The sequence below is a fragment of the Bemisia tabaci genome, chromosome 10 (genome assembly GCF_918797505.1).
Source record: "Bemisia tabaci chromosome 10, PGI_BMITA_v3".
Lineage (NCBI taxonomy): Eukaryota > Metazoa > Arthropoda > Insecta > Hemiptera > Aleyrodidae > Bemisia > Bemisia tabaci.
Genome location: NC_092802.1, coordinates 4,125,620 through 4,148,923, shown reverse-complemented (window position 1 = coordinate 4,148,923; position 23,304 = coordinate 4,125,620). Strand labels below are relative to the sequence as shown.

Sequence of the window (23,304 nt, the reverse complement as noted above, 5' to 3'; positions counted from 1 at the left end):
GAGTGATGCGACGTGCTGCCAGCACGTAACGCGTTCTGGCGCCTACAAACCTAAGTAGATACTTCAGGCATTGCGCAATCTTTGCGCATTTCTTGAGGTATCCCTTAGGTTTGAAGGCGCCAATGCGCGTTCCGTGCTGGCTGGCTGGCAGCGCCGCAGCGTGCCACGTGCCACGGCGCTTCACTATTTCACAATAGAGGTGTTGTACAGTATTATACGAAATTGAAGGATATCCAACATATCAACAATAAGAATGACAGGCATCCTTTAAGAGTACGGAACTTTCCTTGCAAAATAAGTCGAGATAAGAGAGATGAAGAAACATTCTTGAGTATGCCGTCAAGAAGATTTTATTTTGAATCAAGAATGAAATAGATGAACAAAAGCGGGTTTCTGCTTGATGTAAGTGACTTTCCTTTTTATAAAAGCATCTTTTCTTCTTTAAGAAAACATTATTTTCTTTATTAACTCATTAGGAAATCCTCTCAGCGGTAAATTTAAGGATATTTCTCCTTAAATTAGGTCACTTGTTCCTCTAATGAAGTTAAAAATCATACTAAACGTTATCAAATACAGATACTAGGACAGTAAGTTTTTCGACTACCGCTCTCTTTTTGTTGTCGTCACTCCATTTAATTTGCGAGGGAACTTCGTGCTTTTGAAAGATGCCATCAATCATGATACGTTGGGGTGCCTTCGATCTCATATGATACTGTGCAACACCTCCGTGGCGAAATAGTAGCTCGAAGCGCTGCGGCAAACCAGTGCCGAAGCGAAGTCATCATGCACAGGAAAAATATGAGATCTTTTAGCTGAGGCAAATCAAAAGGTTTTCCGGTTCAGGTATAAAAATATGGGATTTTCTTGTATGATAATTAAGTCCTGTTGCACCAAAGAGGTGTAGAGAGTTTTAGTGAAGTTTCTCTCATGGAAATGACGCTCCCTCATTTTTACCAAAAAACTCAATTATATATTTTTTTCCGTTGGAGCAAACAAACAAACAAAAAACAAACAAACCCTCATTCTTCCAAGATATTAAACATTTTCATCCAAAAACGCCGTAAGCAATTGTCGTTTGTATTTACATGTGGACCAATTAACTTTAGGTCTCAAGTGGTAAGTGGACCGAAACTCCCCTTCCGAAAAAACTCGTGGACGTAAACTACCGGAAAAAACAGGTGCGCGGACAAAAAATCGTTAACGAAATGTCCTGTAACCATATTTGCTGCTTTGAAAATTTGATTAGGCCACTCATGTTACTTACAATCTTTTTTGTCCGAAAATCAGCATCATGAAGTCGATGAAGTAAGCAGGGAGCCAATGGAAGAAGAATAGGCAAAGGTTGTGAATGAATTTGTTGGTTCTAATGTTTCCGTCTGGGTACCACAGCATCATTTCGAAAGGATTCTCGTAGGCTATTTTCTTTCCGTTTTCCAAGACTTGTCCCCAGGTGATTGGCTTTGCGTTGTGTTGTGTTAAATTGTATACAGGTATTTCTTTTTCCCTGTAGGAAGCAAAAGAAATAAAAATAACAAGAAGCTACCATTAATCTAATACAAGAAAAATCTAAATGTAATTTTCGTTGTGGATCGTGTGGGTGGTATCATTTCTTTTCTCGAAATTGCTAAATTTCTCTGATTACCTCTTAATTTTTGCAATTTTTCAAACTGTTCTCATTTGTAAAATGATTTTCAATATTCAGTAGTACTCCATTTTATAAATGAAAGATCAATTAGCAATAGCTATCTCTCAGAACGCTAACTTCTCATGACTTCAGCAATTATATGCCTTTTTACACAGAAAAAAGTGAATAAAGGTATCCTTAGGATACCCAACTCCATTTTCATGGCATTTTTTAAATTCGGTGAATTTTTTGTAAGTTCCTGAAAATCTTAGAGTTTGAATACTAAGTAATTAGAACTCCCGAAAAGTCCTTGAGCAGTCCCATGTAAAGTCCATGACTGAAAAGTCCCATGTAGCAGAATTTCAAGATTGATAGAGATAAATAAGCAATTTACGGTCAATTGGATTACATTTTGCAATAAGGAACCACTATTTCTGGCCCATTTTAGAAACAACATACATACCACTGGTTTCCCTATGCAGATATGTGCTTTTATGGGAGAGCCAGAAATAGTGCTTCCTTATTGCAAAATGTAATCCAATTTATTGTCTATTTATTGCCATGAACATGAAACTTCCACTAATTATCGATTTTAATCTACATGTGAAGTACAAACTTGCTATAAATAGTCATGTTGGATTTTTGAAAACGAAATAGCTATTCTATCGCAATTTATCTCTATGAGATCGCTATTTTTGACAACTATTTTTGACTATTCATCACCTAATTTTTGAATTTTTAATAGCTATTAGCATTTTTCACTATTAAATTCCTATTTTTGAAAACTCTGCTATCCAAGTAGCACAGTGCAACGAAAATATTGAAATTAAATTGAAATTTGATTTTAATCAAATCATGTAATTTTTTTACCATTGAATTGCAATATTTTTATTTTTACATCATTTAGTCGATTTATACCGATTTGAAAAAATCAGCAAAATGAGCTTCATGCGTCAAAAAGATAGGCAATATGCAATGCAACGAAAAATTGCAACTTATTTCAATTTTACTGCAGTAAGTTTCAATAAACGGGGCCCCTTCAAATAGGAGCTAGGCAACATACACAACACGCAATAGAATCGGAATATTTTTAGTATGCACTTTGCTACTTTTTGCAATCTGTGCTTGGGTACGTTGGGAGATTTTGATTTGGGTGTTTAAAGTTTGCCTCAGTTCCACCGTTATTTTAGATAGGTACCCCTAATCTTAGGTGGCATAATTTCTCTCAAGTCATATCAGGTCAAGAAAATGGGGCAATTTGCTTCACCTCCTTCCTTCGGATACTCACTTATGGACTGTGGTGGCTGTTTTCCAACCGACGGCTATGATTCCGTTGATGGCCATGTCAACTGGAATTATCTCTGCATGATACCTGCCATCGCACAGCATTGTCCTGATGACACCCTTTCCTGCTCCAATCAAGACACCCACCGGACCATTCAAGTTGTCTACCCATCCAGGCAGCGGATCGCTTACTGCAGGACACACTGAAATTCAAAGGAACAAGAAGACGAAATGAAGAAATTATTGGATGCGTCATTTAAGGTAAACTAAATTCCCTACCCAAAAGTTGAATTTTTTGCAGCCGTTTTTGAGACAGGTAATATACCGATGGTGAAAGTGCAGAAGTGCGTATCTCGATATGTGACAGTTTTGAGTTAGCTGCATAAATGTGTCGTTGAGGATGTCGTCTAGCTGCCAGCAACAGACTATAATCGAAAAAATCGGGAAGTCACCTAAAACAATGGAACTTTTTTCGCGTATCTCGAGCTTAAGTGCAGAAATGCGTACCTATCTCGTTCTCGCCCCTTCATTGCACGTTGATACTGGGGCTGACACAATTTTCCCAGAAATCGTCTGCAAAGTGTCTCACTATCTTAGGCAATGTACTCAATTATTGCAAACTCCAAATCCGAGTCCTAGATTTTAGGCAAAGTCTTTGATTAATAAGATCGAGTTTCACTGCTGCAGGCTGTTGTTAAGAGTCCTAGAATTTATTATTATCAATTTTTTTTTAAATAAATGGATTATATTGTATAATAGGAACCAGCGCGATTACAGTGTTTTCAAAATCGTGCAACTTTTTCATTTCCTTCAAAAACACTTTATGTGTGCGCGGTTATAAAATTTACACAATTATTTTCCTTCAAAATTAACAATTTTTTTTGGAAGTGAAAACTTTTTGCTATTCTGGGAGATATGTAAGATTATTATGAAGAAGCAACATTTTTATAACACTGTAGTCGCGCTGGTTTCTTTATGCTAAATGTGATTTAAATTGTTTTTGTTCAAACCTATGGACGGCCTCGCAATGGCAACAGGCATCTTGGGGAATTCATCGGCAACCAATTTCTCTGCCAAACGTTTCGTGTATGTGTAAGTGTTTGGATGTGGCTCCAATAACCTGGGAACAAACATTTTTAATCATGGTTATTAGTATAGGTATCATAGTCAAATAATGTAGAAATTACGCGACAAAAAAACAAAGAGAAAAACCTCATGCTCTAACCTTAGGTAAAGATGAGTTGGCAATTTTTACTTTTCACTAACCCCTGTGAAAAAAAGCAAAACAAAATTGATCAGTCGTAACCACGTGTAACAGCAATTTTGCGTCCGATTTGCTCGTGCTTAGTTCCCTCACAAGCAGCGCCTTCAAAACTTCCCTATGGATTCGAGAGATAACTATTTTAACACGACCGTCGTGAAGTTGCATACTCAACTATTTGAAGGCGATTTTCTCCCACGCATCAGAAAATTAATTTTTCCGCGGGTTGAACAGGCATTAGAGTTCCTGCAAAGCTCCACGGCTCGTCGTCTTTTAACAAAGATTCAGGGCAGTTTGTGCCGCTTTGAACTTGGGGGTACACCCCTGGGCCGCTTTGCAGTCCAACCCCCCGCCGACAACCGGCGCGATTTTTAATACTGTTGTCGATTGAAAATGAAATATTCGGGGCGCTCTCTCCTCATAAGATGTTATTAGTGACACTTAATTTGCTTTAAATATTCTGAGCAGAGGACTGATTATTGAATTGGGTAAACAATGCGATAGATAAAGAGGACAGTGTGAAAATGGAGCGACCCTATTGGTTAAAACAGGTGGTTTTTTTAGACAAAGCGGGAAAATGATGAATTAAGTGTAGATTCCCTTTATTGTGGATTGCCATTAGTTTATTACTCACCTCCTTTGTCCATTGCAACCACCCTCCTCAACCAATAGGATCGCTAAATTTTCTTTTTGCCCTCTTTGTCTATTGCTTTGTCCATCGATTTAAATGCTCAGCACATATAGGTAAGTAGACAGCCTCATAATTAAAATAGTTTCTCGATCGTGAATGAACAGTAAATGGACGTATTTCTGCTCAAGGGAACTAAAGACGTGCGGGAAAGATGGGGCGTTCTCATGGTGGAGTTGCAGAAGAAATAATGTAGCAGAGAACGTAATTTCTTTTGGGGAAATGGATTTTACGGTCAATCAAATGGAACTAAGTGCCAACTGTAGTGGAACTAAGTGACTTATGAGCCGTGGGCATGTGACAAGAGCGTTGTGGACAGGGCTCATGAGTTGAAGAGACTCGTCAGTGTGCGTCCCCGTTTTCGCGTCGCCTCTGACGTCACTGGCGCTTTATAATTCCCATTCATTCTTACGGCCCGAGAACCAACGAGCACACTTCTTCTTTCCCACCTGTCTCTGGTTCCGTCAAGCGGAAATACGTTCAAATAAGGATTACGTATATGACGCGGAATCTGCGGAACGTAATAAGAAATCTTGACTGATTTTTTTTTTTTTTTTTTTTTTTTTTTTTTTTTTTTTTTTTTAAAAGAGGAACGAGAAATCAATGCCTGAGAGAGAGCGTTTGCTTACTTTGGAGTGATCATTTTTAGGCACTCGTCGTCCATCCAGTGAGTAAGGCTGATGACGTCAAGGGGCTGCGCTGGTGGTGGGTACATTCTCTCCTCCAGGATTTCGTGGTCGCAATGACAGAACGCCGTTGACAAGTGAACGAATGCCTGAAATCATCCAAAGCAACATTATTCTAACGTCGAGAAGAATGTTGCGTTTACTGTTGAAGAATATCAAGAGAGCATACGACTATAATGAGCCTCTATTCGAATATTGAGACAAGAAGGTGAGCTCTAGAGTTCAGCGTCTTTATGAAACCTAGTAGCAATGACATCTAAAAAGCTATTTTCAAGAGCTCTTAAAAAAACTGTAGGTAAAAATGTTTGTTGTAGGAAACCATTTTTGACACTTTTAGTTGGAGCGATGTTTTCTCTCCCGAGCAACTAGTTTGTGCTTAGGAACGGATGGTTCCCTGGTAGGAGCCTGGGTACCGAGAAGCAACCAGTCCATGATTAGGAGAGGAAACAAATCTCCCCTAAACACCTAGCGCGAACGGACGGGAGGAATGTTTTCTCTCCTCAGCAACTAGTCGGTGCAAAGGAAAGAAATGTTTTCTATCATGAGCAAGCTGGGTTTTTTTTTAGCCTTCTGCTGCGTCTGCAGCAATTGTTGTTACGAATATGTTGTGCGTGCTGATTTCAACTCATTACATACTCGACTCCTTGAAGGCGTTTTATGTGCGCAATTAGCGCAGTCTGTCGGAGAACCAACGAAATACGGATTGAACGCCTTCAGAGAGTCGAGTATGTAATGACCTGAGATCAGCACGCACAACATATTCGTAACAACAATTGCTGCGGACACAGCTGAAGGCGAATTGAAAACATCCGTATAATACGCGTTGAAAAACATTTTAGCTCTTTAATTAATATGATTACATCGAGAGAGTTGTATTTATGGTCTTTTTATGGGAGATTCTCTAAAAACTTCTTACACCAAAGATCGCCTGAATTGCATGGAATCATTCCTAAATTATACACAAATGTGTATGTAATTAATATTTGAATTATGCTCCATTTTTAATTGATATCCCAAGCGAACTACGAAACTGCACCATCAACAACCCCCCCCCCCCCCCCCCATCAAAAGACTTTCCTTTTTGTCGTGTACTGAATTTGTACCTCTCAGTTTTCTTTTTCAAGGGGAATTCAAAGTTGATTGAATCTTGGTTAAATTCTGTTACGACTGAAAATGCGTAGCGCGGTATATTTTACTTTGCATTCATCTTTAATTTATCATGAACATTTTTTTGAGAATCTACCATAAAAAGACCTCTGATGGTAACAATATTAATTGAAGAGCTAAAACATTATTCAACGTGTATTATACGGATGTCTCCAATTCGCCTTCAGCTACGTCCGCAGAAATTGTTGTTACGAATATGTTGTGCGTACCGTACAACTAGTTTGTGGTTAGGAACGGATACATTCCTCTCCTCAGCACAAACTAGTTGCTCGAGAGAGAAAAAATTCCTCTCGAAAACAACTAGTTAGTGCAGAGGAGAGAATTTCTTTCTTTCATGGGCAACTAGTCGGTGCAGAGGAGAGACATTTTTTCTCTTCTGAGGAACTGGTTAGTACTTAGGAGAGAAATGTTTTCTCTCCTGAGTGACTAGTCGGTGCAAAGGAGAGAAATGTTTTCTCTCCTGAGCAACTAGGTAGTCGGGGAGAGAAAACATTTCTCTCGAGTTTATCGTGAAAAGATTTTCGAGAATTTCCCATAAACAGACCATGAGATACAACTGTCTATTGGCAACAATATTAAATAAAGAGCTAAAATATTTTTCAATGTGTATTATACTGATGTTTTCAATTCGCCTTCAGCTGCGCCCGCAGCAATTGTTGTTACGAATGTGTTGTGCGTGCTGATCTCAGGTCATTACATACTCGACACTCTGAAGGCGATTTATGAGCGCAAGTGGCGCACCCTGTTGGAGAACTGGCGAATTGCTCTCGCACACAAAACGCCTTCAAAGAGTCGAGTATGTAATTACCTGAAACCAGCACGCACCGCATACTCGTAACAACAATTGCCGCAGACGCAGCAGAAGGCAATTTTTTCGGTTAAAAAAAAGAGTATGATAGGAAGTGTGCGTGTAAAGAGAGGGCATGTATTCGATCGACATGATTCGAACAAAAAATAAAAACGTGAACCGATCAACACCGATTCAATGTACAAATAAATAAAAAGTGGATCAAGATCAGTAGAAAAGTTGCATTTACTATGAAAATTTCAAAGCGCGTATTTCGAAAATAGGATCACCTGAGATTTTGATTTTTCGCGATTTTAAGTTTACACTCACCATAGACTCACCCCCTGCAAACTGTTTTTGGATAACTTTTTGTCGCATTTTTTTTTTGCTCCAAGACCACTGTGCCAAAACACTGCATTTTTAACGTTCATGATACTTCACGATCAGAATTATTTGTGATTAGAATTTTTAGCAGGAACCTTGGCAAAAAACGTCGTAAACCAGGGAGAAGTCGAAGATTGTAGTGCATGGCCGGATTTAGGGGGTGGCCACATGGGTTGCGGTCCATGGCGGCAAATTTAGGGGGCGGTAAATTTTGCAATTTTTTTAAATGTAGGTATAAAAAGAATCGGATTCAGAAAAAAAATTACAAACGAGAGAGGGCGACAAAATCTATCATTTCCTGAGAGTATAGTAATTACTAATTTTGTCGTCTTTCGGTGATACAAGAGACTGCTCCTTTAATTAGTCGAGTTAATATAGAGAAATTAAACACGCAATTTGACCTGTAGAGGCGCGGTGCAGAGAGCATTAATGACGAGGACTTGAGATGAAAAGGAGAAACCCTCGGCGCAGCGGTCCATATGTAACACATATTAGCGCCTACAACTCCGCATGAATACTTCACGCATTGCGTCAAAAACAGTGCGCCCAGCGCAGCGGTCGGCATGAAACGCATAGCGCTTACAAGACTGTATGAATACTTCACGCATTGTGCCAAACACAGTGCGGTCAGCGCGGCGCGGCGGTGGAAGTTAAGATTATAAAACCTCATTTATGTTTGTTCTTCCATAATTTTTTCGTTCATTTCTTATGAATGGAAGGCCTTATCCTTACAGAGATAGGTTTATGGAATTTAACTCTCAAAGTTCCGCTAAGTTCCGTGAACTTCTGACAGCAGTGTTGACATTACAGGGTTTTCGCAAAAAATGTGTCCAAAACGAGAGTAAACGCATCTTATGCACCCCTCTCCTTCCGGCACGTTCACTTGATGGTTTTTATTGATGTTTCAAAACAAATGAGAAAGGAGCGGCAAAATACAGGCGGCCCATGGGCGGAAAGTAGGTAAATCTGGCCCTGTTGTAGTGTTCAAATATATATCCAAAAAGTCGGGGAATTTTCAAATGTATGTTGATTTGCCACCCTATAAATAGCGATGATCACGACAGGTCGTGATTCAGCTCCTTTTCCAGGTAATTGCACTGTTTGGCAACTTTGTCAGATACGGAATATATAGTAAATAATTGAAAGGATGCATTTTTTACACTTGTCCAAGGAAATTATAAATGAGAATATTCAGAAGAAGGTTAAGCATGTGATGGTGAATAGCCAGGCGAGCCATTGCCGCATAAATGCTCTCCATATTATTTATTTATCTATTATTAATTCACTAACTTCTTTCTTCAATTATATTGTATAAATACTCAAACCACCCTATCTTGGTGCAACGACAACGCATAAATGCAATGAGTGACACATTTTGTTATCACAAGCAGAAAAAATTGAAGGCGCTCCAGCTTTTTCAATGGCTGGGTGTGGATGCAACTATTCGTGTTCTCGGGATGTCCGTGTTGCATACACTGAAAATTGCAGGCGTTTGGACCTCATGATGTATGGCGGCGGCTGTAAGTTCTCATGAATTTTCTATACTTTACATTTACAATTGTGCCCACCATGAAATCTTCGGAGTCGAATGAGCCGTGTTGCATCAATGCAGTGTTGTCAAATGGTGCCATTTTTGGGACCGTCATCAGCGGATTGCAGTGGAATCACGTCCTATCGTAATCATCGCTATTTACAGGGTGACAAGTTGATGTAATGATGTGTAGACTGTGTAAGTCCGCACAATCACGTATCTCGGTTTGCGGCGTTACAGACTTCCTGTCATACTTTATTTATAAATGGAAAAAACTCAGCAATAAGTCTTAAAAACTGCTGCGCTTTTTCTTCTCTGCGCAAAGAGAACTCTGCGAAAAATCCAAGGAATGATGTCGATTTGAGAGGCTTGGAGGACATGCCGCTTTAGTGCAGTTTTTGAAAAAATTGAGATCTTAATAATTTCAATTAAAACTAGTCTAAATGCATATTGTGTGAAAATTCGCTCCAAAATTCCAATTTTTAAGCATCTAAAAGTCAGTTTGAACCTTCTCTCCACCTAAAGGATCCATGTAATTTCGAAACTTCAAACACCTATTTCTCGAAATAGAGATAAGTCCAATTATGCGCCTCGTCCTCCAAGCCCCTCGTTTGGACCGAGTTCATCAGAAAGGAACCAACCCACATTAAGTTGAAACTGAGAAAAAGAGGTTTGAAGTTTTATTTCTTCATAAGGCTCAATATAGAAAATGAACTTCAACCCCTCTTCTCACAAACTACACTGGAAAAAAAACACATTGGATCTAGAGTCCAGACTCTTAAAAACATCGACAAGAAAAAGTACTCTTGATTCAATCAGAATCTAGCTTAAATCAAGAACCAAGCCTCTTAATTTAAGCGGATTTCGTTTTGATTCAAGCAAAAATCCGATCGAATCAAGAGTATTTTTTCTTGTCAATGTTTTCAAGAATCTGGACTCTAGATCCAAAGTGTTTTTTTTTTTCCAGTGTAATTTATTTTTTTCGTCTTTCAGATTTTGGCAGGAGAAAATAAACGACCGGTGGAACTCGATAGGTAACCCTCTTAACTCAATTTAACTTCAATTCCTGCAATGTGGGTTGGTTCCTTTCTGATAAACTCAGTTCATTTGTTCTCCTTTAAAAAAATAAAATAAGAGCGGAGATTTTCGAACACCGCAAACGAGATAACGTGGTTGCGAACTTACACCGTCGATATAGTAATGTTTAAAGCAAGTAATGATGTCGACTAACTTGTAAATTTTTAATGTTTCTGCAGAGTTTCAAGATTCGGAGGGTTCCTTCGACGTTCATGCAGACTGAGTCTTTGAGTGGGGCGTCCAGACGGAGGACGGCTGCACCGTGGAACACTATGTTGACGTTGTTGATGATGGCATCCTCTGACTTCTCGTCCAGCCCCAGGTTGTCCATGATTACGTCACCCTTCAACGGGACTATCTTTTTCAGCCTCTCCGGGTGTTCTTCGCGTATTTTGTTGAAAAGCTGCAAGCAAAAATAAATCAAATCAAATTAAATCGTGATAAAATGTCAATGAAATGGATTGAATTTTGCAAGAAGGAACCAGGAGCATTGCAATGTTGCTAAAATTGTGCGACTTGTTTTTTCTCGGAAGAAAAACCTGATTATCTATTAAAAGTTTCTATTTTACTTTCTAACAACTTTAAATTTAAGACAAAAATTATCATGTAAATTTTATATGTTTTCGTGGTTTCAGTAATTTTATTGCTAAGAATGAAGTTGCATAATCTTAGCACCATTGCAATGCTTCTGGTTCCGTTTTGCAAAATGCAATCCAAATAAAGTAATTAAATGCACGTGTTTTAGTGAGAACGAAAACGTGCCAACTCTGTAACTCGGGAATGCTCAATTTTCATAAAGGTCATTGAAGTTAGCGCATCTGTTCCCGCTTAGACCTTCAAAGTGGCCTTGAAACACTTGTCCTTCGGCACCAAACATCTCTTTCTAAGACTAACTTCTTCACTTAGTGTGCAGTTTTGTTTGTGTCTCGATTATTTTCATTTTTTCGAGTTAGTGTGTTTTCGTTCTAATTGATTCAACTGTCTGTAGGGTAAAGAATCTCAGCTCGAAACAACTCGAAATGACGATATTAGCACCAATACAATACTGCCCAATACTTTTTTTTATTTAAAGACTTCCAATTATGCTTTTGACAGTGCAAATCATTTTAAAAATTTAAAGCGACTAGCACTGCAAATAAAAAAATTCATTCATTTTCAAAATACGACGAATAAATTATAGACAGTATTTTCCGCGCAATTTGTAGACCTAAGAATGCTCCTTTCACTTTTTCAAATCTTTGTGACAGTTCGGCGTGATGTCAATCTAATGACCAGAACTACAACTATACGTCTCGAATTGAGCGCGCCGTGCGCGATTGGCATAGCGCAACTATTCTCGCTCCTGAGATAGTTTGTTGCCTAATCGCTTAAATGAAGGCGATTTGAACTGACAGAACTAATGTCTCGCCACGGGCCCACGGCGGCGGATCTAAGTAGTTGTCATTCGGTGCGGTGTCCAGTTTGCGCCTTTGTGACGTAAATTACATAACCTCCGGAGTATAAGAGGATTGAGGCCGCCGTGAGATCAATGCGTTTAACATGCTTTAAAATTATTGAGGAAATACTTTTTTTTCACAGTTTAAAGCAATTGGATAACCTTATCGTGCATTTTAATCCGACAGTTCAGCCTGAATTAGCCTGACTTCATCCGATATTACCCGATCAAAAAAAAAAAGAAGAAAATTCTGACTAAAACTTTTTTGCGTATATTCGGCTTAGTCTAGGATAGATCCTGGTTTTTAACCAAATATTGTTTTTTAAACAAATTTAGCTTTTAATTTTTTATTTTCGACACCTGACGACGTGTAATTAGTTCGAAATAATCGTAGTAATCAGTAAAATATAACGAGAAAGTTCGGTAAGAAAAAGTTTTCATATCACCAAGGCGTCATGCCAGCAATGCTGTTCAGTTTTCTATAGGTATAAAAGAAAAAAAAAGAAAAAAAATCCAGGACAAAATTTGGGAAAGTAAAATACGAGGAGGTCGAAAAACCCGAAGTTTAACATTTAGTATTTTATACCTCCCCCCCCCCTTTAATTTCACCGCAAGGTTGTGAGGTTGCACTTAATAGCCCATTTATATATTCATAAATTAGTCATCCATCAAACTTCTGGTAGGATTTCACTCAAACCACGAGGGAAATACACGCAAACTCAAATGAAAACATGCAGTTACCCTTAATTACATGAATCACGACGGCGAAACTTCCAAACCATGTATCTCGATTTGCAGCGTTGCAGACTTTCTGTCGTTTTTAATTTTTTCAATGGAGAACTAGGTACTCAACGTCAATTCTGAAAAAATGTCGTGATTTTTTTCCCCCGTGAGAAGGAAGTTTTGAAAAAACTTTTAGGAATGATGTTGATTTTTTCTCCTCTAAAAAAAATAAAATTGGGGCGGAGATTTGTAAACACCGCAAAGGAGATACGTGGTTATGGAGTATTACCGTCAATAAATGATCGAGTGTAATTTTGCCAGGTCGCAGCGCAGTTAAGCCTTTTTGGCTCTGACTCTTTCAATTTATCCCTGGTAAAAATTGGCGATAAGAGCTGCGTTTCAAAATACCATAGGAATTCTTATAGCCGGCTAAAGAAGGCTACAGAAAATCATATAGCTGGCTGTAGAATGCGGAGAAAATCATACGGCCGGGCTATACGAAGCGATAAAAAATTATACAGCCGGGCTATAGTTCCTATCGCCGGGCTTTACACTTTATCGCCTGGCTGTTGCTTTTTCACCATCGATTATAAAAGGCTATAAGAAATTGTGTAGAAATTCGTGTGCTTTGGAAATCATTAAGTTTGATACGGAACCACCTTAATATTTACAAAACACACATTATATTTTCCTTTAATACATGTTTTTTTCATCAATTTAAATGAGAATAATCCATACAGGATGTGCAAACATTTCAAAATCATGAGTTAAATAACGCTGACTCCGCCAGATTAAATATTAGAGCCTAACACAAAGCAGAGCGGCGATGCACTGGCGCCTACAAACCTAACAGGGATACTTCACGCGTTGCGCAACGCGTGAAGTATCCCTGTTAGGTTTGTAGGCGCCAATGCGCGTTCCGCGCTAGCTGCCCGCCTGCCGCGCCGCAGCGTGTCACGCCTCGGCGCTTGAAGCAACTATTTCACACCAGAGGTATTGCACAGTATCATACGAAACTGAAGGCGCTCTAATATATTAGTAATGGCAGGCATCCATCAAAAGTACGGAGCTTTCCTCGCAAAATAAATCTAGATACTACGGCCCAAAAAGAGAGCAGTAGTCCAAAAACTCACTAAGTCCTAGCATCCGTAATTAGTAACGTTTAGCATACACTTTATCGCCTAGCTGTTGCTTAGTCGCCATCGGCTATAAAAGGCTATAAGAAATTGTGTAGCCGGCTATAGAAGCTATTGGAAATCTTACAGCCGGCCGTAGGTCTATGGTATTTTGGAACACAGATTCTACTGTCAATTTTACCAGGGCTTGCATGCGACTTTATCTGGCTTCTGCCTGCAACGACAATCGACGACTGGTACAACAACTACTTTCAAGATTGTAATCGGAATTAATTTTAATGAATGACACTTTCGCCTCTCCTTGTGCAGGCTCTGCAATCTTCGACAATTACGCTCCGCACGCCATTCCCGAGATTCAAGAAGTCGACCCTCGAATTTGTCGAGAAACACCCATCTGTATGAGAAATTAGAACAGACATACGCGGTTTTAGTTTATTATTCTAGAGAAGAAGCCGTATACCTACTTATATGCGACGAATGCGGTAATTTGTCGCTTTGTTAATCGTCTTCGGAGCCCTCCTCCCCCCTCCTCTCATTAAACATTTAAAGAATTCTTGAGGAATTTCGAGGCTCCAGTTTCACGGGTTTTAAAATTATTCCATCCGAAAAATTAAGCGTTAATCAGTTGCAAAGCAACGGTAATTCATCGGTTGCACCAGATTGCAGTGTCGAGGCAAGAGTGATCGATTATCGATATATCCCCGTTTGAAGCTGTGGTAAAGAATCGATTATTAAGGTGTTCGTTGCGAACAACCTGTCTATCGATTCCTTTCAATGGGTTTAAATGGCAGATCGATCAATACATCGCAAAGCACGCCACGCCACTGTCAGATTGAGGTAATATATTGCCTCAGGGAATCGTAATTTCATATTGAAAAATACGTGAAACCATGTAAAATATTTCTTTTCTTCGATGAAATATAAATTCTAAATAAATTTTAGAGTTAGGACCGACTCTACCGTTCTAAGGAAGAGCGCTGTAAGAAGCTTCAAACGTTACCAAATTGCACTCGATAAAATATGAATTTGAGGAGAGACATGAATATTTTTCCTTGAGATTTTCAAATATTTTATAATAAATTACGAAAAAAATTGTCTGAGGAATAAATATTCATGATTTTCCCACTAAGTTCTTTTTCGAAGGAAATATGACGTTTGAAGTCTCATACGGAGTTTTTCCTTAGTTTTCGGCAGCACTGAAGCTCCTGGTGAATTTCTGTCGGAAAAATGTACATCTTAGGTGATCAAAAGTACAACCGTGAGACTCACTGTCATGTTGCTACTGAGAGCAACTACTCGAGAAATCCCTCACAGAATGCCAATCTTGTAATCCCCCCCCCCCCAATTGCAAATCATCGTGCATTTAAAAATTCAATGAAGCGAAAATTCCACCTGACGTCAAGTGACTACAAATGGAATGAAAAATGTTTGTAACATACAAAGCGACACGTAAAAGCCCGTCATAACAACAATAAACCTATACTCGAAGAATCAGGAAAATATTTCGAAAATCAGGCACGTCTCAAAACAGCTTTATAATCACGAAGTCAGAGATATTGACTTTTGAAATTGAACCAGCTTGCAAATGAAGCGAATTTTTGATTCGGTCGAACAATCCAGGATTTTTATGTCGTTCAAAATGTTCCTCATATTAAAGCGAGAGGAAAATTAATAACCCGCTCGGGAAAAAATTTGCACCTTTTTTGTTTGACATTTACTATTTACGACGTGCAGTTGGGCGACATCACCTGCAATCAGCATAACTACATTCGATGTTGTCTAATTTCAACTCTCATGTTTTATTTCTTTCAATAGGGAAACTGAGAAAACTAAGTAATAATCCGGCTTGAACTTACGCGGTTTTTTCTAAGATTGCAAACTTTACTCCTTTTTCCTCACCGCACAGGGTCGTTTCTATTTACGTAACGCTAAATTTTCGGTTTTTGACACTCCGCACCCTCTGTAACGCTCCGTAACGCTGTGCTTGATCGCCTAAAAAAATACGTAACGCTTGCCCGGACCCCTTGCCCATTACCATAAAAATAATGTAAATAATATCACCTTACATTTACTGGGCGGTTTGGCGTTTCTATTAATAAGAAAGGAAGTTAGAGTAATGCAGTAAATATTTTCCAGCTTCTATAAAACTTCTGAAGCCGAACGGCGATCAATTCTACGGAATTAAAAAACAAATCACTGAAACGCGTTACGTAACGCTTCGCTCTACACCCTCATCCTTCTGTAACGCCGCGTATCACTGAAAAAAAATTCTCGGCGTTTTTACCACAGTCCGTTGGTACCTTTACCATCTCACTTTTTTTACCAATTATTGGTAATTTTACCAAGACAAACTGGTAAGCTTACCTTAAAACCGGTATTTTTACTGTTTTTTCAGGTAAGAATACCACTCTTATTGGTAATCAATTCCCGGTAACTTTGCCATTTTATCTCGGTAATTCTACCGCAGTCGATAAAAAATATTGGCGTTTTTACCAAGGTCCAGTAAAATTACCGAGAAAGTTCAACAATTTTACCGAGATTTCTCGGTAAAATTACCAATTCCATAAATGGTAATTTTACCAATAAAAAATCGGGAACAAATAGAACCCTGAATTCTTGGTAATTTTACCCTTTTCTTAGTAAATACACCGAGATTTTTTTTTCAGTGCACCTTACATTTAGTAGGCGGTTTGGCGTTTCTATTAATAAGAGAGGAAGTGAGAGTAACGCAGAAAATATTTTCGAGCTTCTATAAAACTTCTGAAACCGAACGGCGAAAAATTCTACGGAATTAAAAAACAAATCACTGAAACGCGTTACGTAACGCTTCGCTCTACACCCTCATCCCTCTGTAATGCAGCGTAACGCTGGCAATGACTATCGCCCTCCCTTGGAGCTTGACGTAATTTAGGGACGGCTCCTGAAAAATAGTGCAACGTGAAATTCAGTTAAGATGGTTTTGCCCAAATCCGTCCAATTGCGCGTATTTAACGGAGAAGTTTACGACGCGTGGAAGGTGTTTATTGATTGATGACTAGCGCTTTGATTGAAGCATGTTAAAGACGAGATCAAGACATTGTCCTCTCTATTTATTCCTGGACACTGAATGAATGCATTTTTAGATGGGTAGTAGATAGGATTTACATAAATTGATATTCCAAGCCGATTGTCAAGTTTGGAAGCATTGTCTTAGGCGTTGGGAGATGACTCGTGCATGAATCACAGCGGGATTCCCTCTTGTAGGACAAATAACGCGTAACTTGAAAAGAGAGAGGGAGAGAGTAATTTATCTCATAGGGGGTCCTTCACAAATCGCAGAAACGCAGGGACGCATATAACGCAGAAAAAATGAAAAATAAAAATATATCTTAAAATAACGTTTTAAAGAACTCATTTTTAAAAACACAAAAAGGTAAAAAAAAATTATGGTTATTTTTACCGATGTAACTTTCAAAAATATTTTCATACTACTTTCTCTAAATTTCAATATCCAATCCTCCCTTCGAGGTCTCTTAGAGAGAGATTTTTTTAAACGTTTCACTTAAATTAGTAGGGAACAATTTTTTAAGAAATAATGAAGACAAATGTTTTTGAGAAATTTTAAATGACGACGGAAACCACGTTTCTTGGTTTGCACCGTTGCATATTTTTGATGTGGGTATTCATAATTTTAATTGATTTTAATTGAAAACGTAATTTCCTATCGGTTTTTGTGATTTTGCCCTCTATCGTGAATGAAATTCTGTAAAATTTGGAGAAGCAAAATCAGCTTGTCTCCCTCCCAAAAATAAAGTTGAGCCGAAAATTATGAAACACCGCAATCGAGATATACGAACTTCGAGTTCAGTCATTGATGTAACATATTAAGGCTGGAAGAGTGAAGAACTGAATTACCGATGCAATTTTTTAGACTGTGCTTGAAAAATGTAGAGAATTTTCTCGAGTCTACGTATCGCCCCCCTCCCCGCCCCCTTCGTTCGAGAAAATGAAAAACTTTTACACCGAAGTAGGTGTATGCGGGCTATCCTTGATTACTTGAGGAAAAAACAGACATGCCTTATTATGCACTGTGCTTCGCAGATAAACAAGGAAAATTTCAAGAAAAAGTGCAGGGTATCAATTTTGTGTATGCCCTTGAACTTCTCACTGAGTCATTCGGTTTGATAGCATACCCTCTTGCCCTCCCAGGCGGAGACAAATAATTAGTTTTCGATTTTTTCCCTAGTATTCTGACAGTCTAATCAGCACATTATCTACCGAAATCCGTCAAAATATTTACATTTTAGTCGATTGCGGGAGTGGGTGTTTTATTTATAGATTTAATTTTGAGTGGTAATGACGTTTAATTATGAAGAAGTTTATTTAAGGTCTTTAATCGAATAGATTGTTTCTCATAAATCAGGAATTTCTCAAAAAAATATCGTCAAAGTCGTCAGGATGTTTTTGATGGCAACAGTATGGCAAGCATGTTCCGAGATTATTTTCAAAAAAAGCATGACAGAATTATCACAAAAATTGCACTAACTTTTCAACGGTATTTATTGACAATATTTAACAATTTCTTTCATCGATAAATGAAAGAAAAAAGACCCTGAAACATTAAGTACAGATATTTCGTTAACAAATTTAAATTTTTGGCAATGTTTTTTTTTTATTTCTCAACAAAAACTGAAGTCATAATGAAATAACCAAAATTTCCTTGATAATTTGATTTATACTAAATCATTATAGCTTTAGAAAAATAAATGTAAATTTCCGAAAGTGCCAAAAAAGAATTTCAACGCAGATTTTTTACGCGCGAATACCGCACGTGTCGCAAATATCAGTTGAAAAATCCCTCACCCTAAGAAAAAAAATATACGTATTTTCCTCATGCTGATAGCTATGAACTGTCCTTAAAGTATTCAATGTGTCAGCAACTTTTTTGGGAAAAGGGGGAAAATGCCTGTTTCATGGGCAGCGGGAGTTTTTCTAGTTGAAATTTGTCAATTGGGGTTTTTTTCCTCTCGAAAAACATCTGAACACGCTGCTCATCAGGCATCGTTAGACAAAAATACGGGTGATATTCGAAAAATAAAATTCTGAGGTTCGGTGAGTCCGTCAGATCGTGTGGACATCAGCATATTTTGGCTAGGTTTCTATCAATGCATTGAGAGGTGACACCATGCTGCGTGCTAAGGATAAACGCCGTAAGAATTTTTGAGGATTGCCAAATTGCACCGGATAAAATATGTATCATTGAGGAAAATTATGCGTATTTTTCATCGAAATTTTCAGACATTTTAGATAAAATTGCGAACAAAATTGTCTGAAAAAAGTGAAAGAAAAATATTTATAATTTTCCTGGTAAATTAAGTTTTTATTCAAGGAAATATGGCAACGTCTGAAAGCTCATACGGCGATCTTCCTTAGGACGACAGTATGCATCACCCTGGAGCGTCTGGCAAGTTTCGCACGTGAGCTGAAGACGCGGCTGGCTAATGAGGTTAATCCGATTTCGTATTGCGAAAAAATCCCGCGCCGTACGTTTTTGGAGGTCATTGCAGTGTTGCCAAACCGCGCAAACGCATCAAGTCGCACTTTGGGAAAAAAGTGAGATTAGAATAATTTTGAGACCAACCAGGCGCGATTTTTTTGTCATAAATTCAAAGTCGAGAAAAAATATTTTGAATGAGAAAATATGCGTTGAATTCTACGTTCGAATTTCTATATTCGATATCAAATTAAGATATCGCTCATCAAGAAAACGATTTTGATGTCATCTACCGCGAAAGTGCATACTATGGTTTTTTCTACCTTAGTTTTTTCAATCTGTGAGATACTAGACACATTTGCAATGGTTGCTCAACATGAAACCTGCATGAAACTAAGTTTGAAGAAACCAATGGCAATGGTGTCACCACGATGGGGTGTCAACCATGATGTATGACGTCATTCGCGGTGTTTTTCGATGAGTTATATATACGTAAATATTGGACGTAGAAACTTGGCGTTTGAATAGATCTTTCTATTTTTTGCTAATCTATTTTCTAAAATAAAAAAAATCACTTCTCAGACCACTGTTCAACGACCCATTCTCTCTCCGTTAATACGTTCATCTACTGTCCTACGCACACAACTTTTGTAGTTATGAACCGTTCTTAATGCTAAATATCGGTACACGGACTTTATGTCCACTTTTTTTACGTCCACAGACTTTTCGTCCACAATTTTTACATCTACAGTTCTAAAGCCCACACTATTGTTAAATCCATTACTTAAACGTCCACTAAGTTAAGTCCACAAATGTAAAGTCCACTAAAATCAAATTCAAGTGTCATATTTTAGTCCGTGTGTAAAATTATATTGACAATATCGAAATGAGAAAATTAAGAGAGAATGAGGTGTTGTTATCGTAACTCATATTTTAAATGAAATGTTAATTTCTTCCTTTGATTCATTTTTTTAAATTGTCTTTGGTAAATACTTAGTTTCATTTCTATCCTTGAAATTTCCGATGAAAAATATGCCTTAAATGTACATTCTTTTTTTTAATGAAATTGATTACTTCATTTTAAAAACATTTACATTTTTAAAACGTGGTAAATATTTGTAAAATATTTTCCAAGCAGTGGCATCGATATGAATCTCAATGAGCCGTAGTTGTGATGAAAGGAACTATACAAAAATTAATGAAAGAGGAAAAAAACTAAGAAGCACGCAATTTTTTGTTTTTAACTTATTTGTACATCGACCTCCTAGAGTCAAATACGTCCAATTTTGAGCGTTTGGTTGCGCTTACACCACGCTGCAGCACAGTAAAAGCCCAAATCATAAAATAATAAATTTGAATGCTTTGGAAATCATTAAATTTGACACGGAACCACTAATATATTTACAAAAAACTCATTATATTTTCCAGTAGTGCATATTTCTTTTTCATCAGTTTAAAAGTGATTATTATCATCATTAAAATTGATTATTATCAATGCAGAGAGTGCAAAAATTTCAAAATCATGAGTTGAAAACGCTGACTCCGCGAGTTTAAATATTAGAGCCTAAAACAGAGCGGAGCGGCGTGTTAGCAGCGCAGAACGCGCACTGGCGCCTACAAACCTAACGGGATACTTCACGCATTGCGCAACGCGTGAAGTATCCAGTTAGGTTTGTAGGCGCCTATGCGCGTGTCACGCTGGTTACCTGCCGCGCCGCAACGCTTTAAGCAACTATTTTGCGTCAGAGGCGTTGCACAGTATCCTACAAGATTGAAGGCGCACGAAATAACTAGTTAAAGAGGACTTTCAATTTTGACTGCATCTGTTACTGAAAAATGTTTAATTTCGCATTGGAGCGTTTCCTAGCTCCCGCTGTGGTTTTCATCTTATCATATCCGTACAGTGTACACATGAACATATGGTTTTATCTGCTCTTAGCGTCTGTTCTCTTTCATGACTTGATTCATGAATGAAATGGTTTTACGAATGAAGGTAGTAGTACTATGCATTTATTTTTGAGGTTGTTCCTGTCATTTAAATGAGAAGAAAAAAATGTGGACATAACATTTCCACAATTTGAACAATTTTGGACATATTCATGTTGGACATTAAATCATGTGGACTTAATAAAGACTGGACTTAACGTTTAGTGGACATAACTAGCGGAGGACATTTATTTAATGGACGAAAGGTAGGTGGAAATAAAGTCCTGGAAGCTAAATATCTCCGTCTCTTCCTCCTTCTCCCTCTCACTCTCCTTCCTTTTTCCTTCCACTCTTAATGACTAGCAAGGGAATGTCGTATAAATCGAGCGGCAAAATGGCAACGTTGGTGTCAATGCAGTGAAGCTTGCACTCGAGCGATTGCCAAGCAAATGTGCCAAATGATCACGGATTTCACTAAAATCACCTACAAGAGCAATGTAGAGTTTCTTGATTTTGCCGATGAATTAGGCAAGGTTGCATCTTTCTTGAACCTTGCAGAAATGCACCTGTCAACTGAGGCAGTTCGGGGGTGCTATTTTACACCCTATTTCCTCCTACCCTACACCCTCCACAAGTTTTAAATTTTGTTTTCCCCCTCAGAAGATGAATGGATGCGTTTTATGTTTTAATGTTTAACGACTGTCCACACAAAATGACTGTCCATTGACACACATTTTCATTAGTTTTTATCCGTTTTGTTCCGTCTATATTCACGCTCCTGATATGATATTGATTGGATTAACTGTTTTTCAAAGAGAGAATTATTCGCTTTCCTCGGTATGTTTGTTGCCTACGTGGGAAGATTGAAGGCGCATATCGAGTGGAAAATAGTCTATCTATCGGTCCTATCAAAGTTTCTGGAGCAATGTGTGTTTTTTTGAAGAGATGAGTATTCACGCTCCGTGGTATGTTTGTTGCCTACGCTTCGAAATTGAAGGCGATTATCAAGTGTGCATTATCTGTCAATAAGTAAGATGGAGAGAAACATTTCATGATGCACCTTTTTCGAGGGTATGGATTCGGAATGGGTATGAAAAAATAAAAACGTGAACCGATTGAAGAGATTCGATCGACAAAACTCGATCGATCCATAGGGTTTGTCCATAGATTCACGGGTTTTGCCGATCGATTCGCGGAGTTTTCGATCGATCAGGGGTTTTGTCGATCGATTCACAGGTTTGTCTATTGATTCACGGATTTGTCGATTAACTGAAGGCTTTGATCGATCGATTCACAGTTGTCGATCGAATCACATTTTTATTTTGCGATCGATTCAGGTCAATCGAATCCGTGCCCTCCCATCTTTCCTCACCTTGGCATTGGTTTATTGGTCTGCAGGTTTATGATATCGAAGAGGAGTATAAACTTGGACTTACCGGAAGTTTGGTGAGTTCATCTACACGGGATTCGATGGGTTTGCCTCGCTTGGGCCGGAGGAGGATGTAGATACTGGCGATGTCTCCGCAGGATCTGAGGAGCTTCTCCAGGAGGACTTTGCCCATGAACCCGGAGGCACCGGTGACTAGAACCGATTTCCCGGCGTAGAATTCCTGGATCTCACTTCGCCCCATCTTGAACCGAGGGACTCTGCTCTGCAACATGCCAAACAGAAATCGAGTTAGTTTCAAAATAGGAGTAATCCAAGTAGTATGGGATGCAATGGATGGAAATGAAAGCAGAGGAGGTGAGCATGTACCCCGCAAAAATTCAAATTATCAATATTCTAGCCAAGAAGTCTCAAGGGAAGAACCAACCCTCAAAAAGGAGGATTTCAGGTTTAATGTGACTCTGCCCGGATTTTGGCATATTTGAACTGGCGTGGATCAAAGATTGTTCGACACCTAAGATATTTTACAAAAAACGACGATAGATCGCTCGTAAGAGTTGTAAAAATAATTTGCAACGATTTTTTTTTTTTAATTTGGATAGATAAATACCGGGTTTGGCTACGAAAGAAAAAAACGTTGCATTCTATATAGGGATAGATTACTAAATTGTGATAATTTCTTGTGGTAAAATCCTGTTTTTATAACCTCCGAATGTTGCAATTTTTCTAGTTGCG

The 23,304-nt window shown here is 38.3% G+C and overlaps 1 protein-coding gene across 2 annotated transcripts in view; it reads right to left on the bottom strand.

Moving 5' to 3' along the window:
- Nucleotides 1-23,304, bottom strand: part of LOC109041894 (putative fatty acyl-CoA reductase CG5065) — a 39,322-nt gene that overhangs the window by 4,204 nt on the left and 11,814 nt on the right. Inside the window, exons 2-7 of one of the 2 annotated variants that reach the window (XM_019058395.2) lie at nt 22,619-22,834; nt 10,644-10,892; nt 5,487-5,632; nt 3,919-4,028; nt 2,913-3,111; nt 1,265-1,504 (exon numbers count right to left, since the gene is read on the bottom strand). In XM_019058395.2, coding sequence (XP_018913940.1) covers nt 1,265-1,504; nt 2,913-3,111; nt 3,919-4,028; nt 5,487-5,632; nt 10,644-10,892; nt 22,619-22,813 — 1,139 coding nt within the window. In that variant the 5' untranslated portion in view covers nt 22,814-22,834. The remainder of the gene's footprint in view (nt 1-1,264; nt 1,505-2,912; nt 3,112-3,918; nt 4,029-5,486; nt 5,633-10,643; nt 10,893-22,618; nt 22,835-23,304) is intronic. The other variant, XM_019058396.2, reaches the window with a different exon arrangement.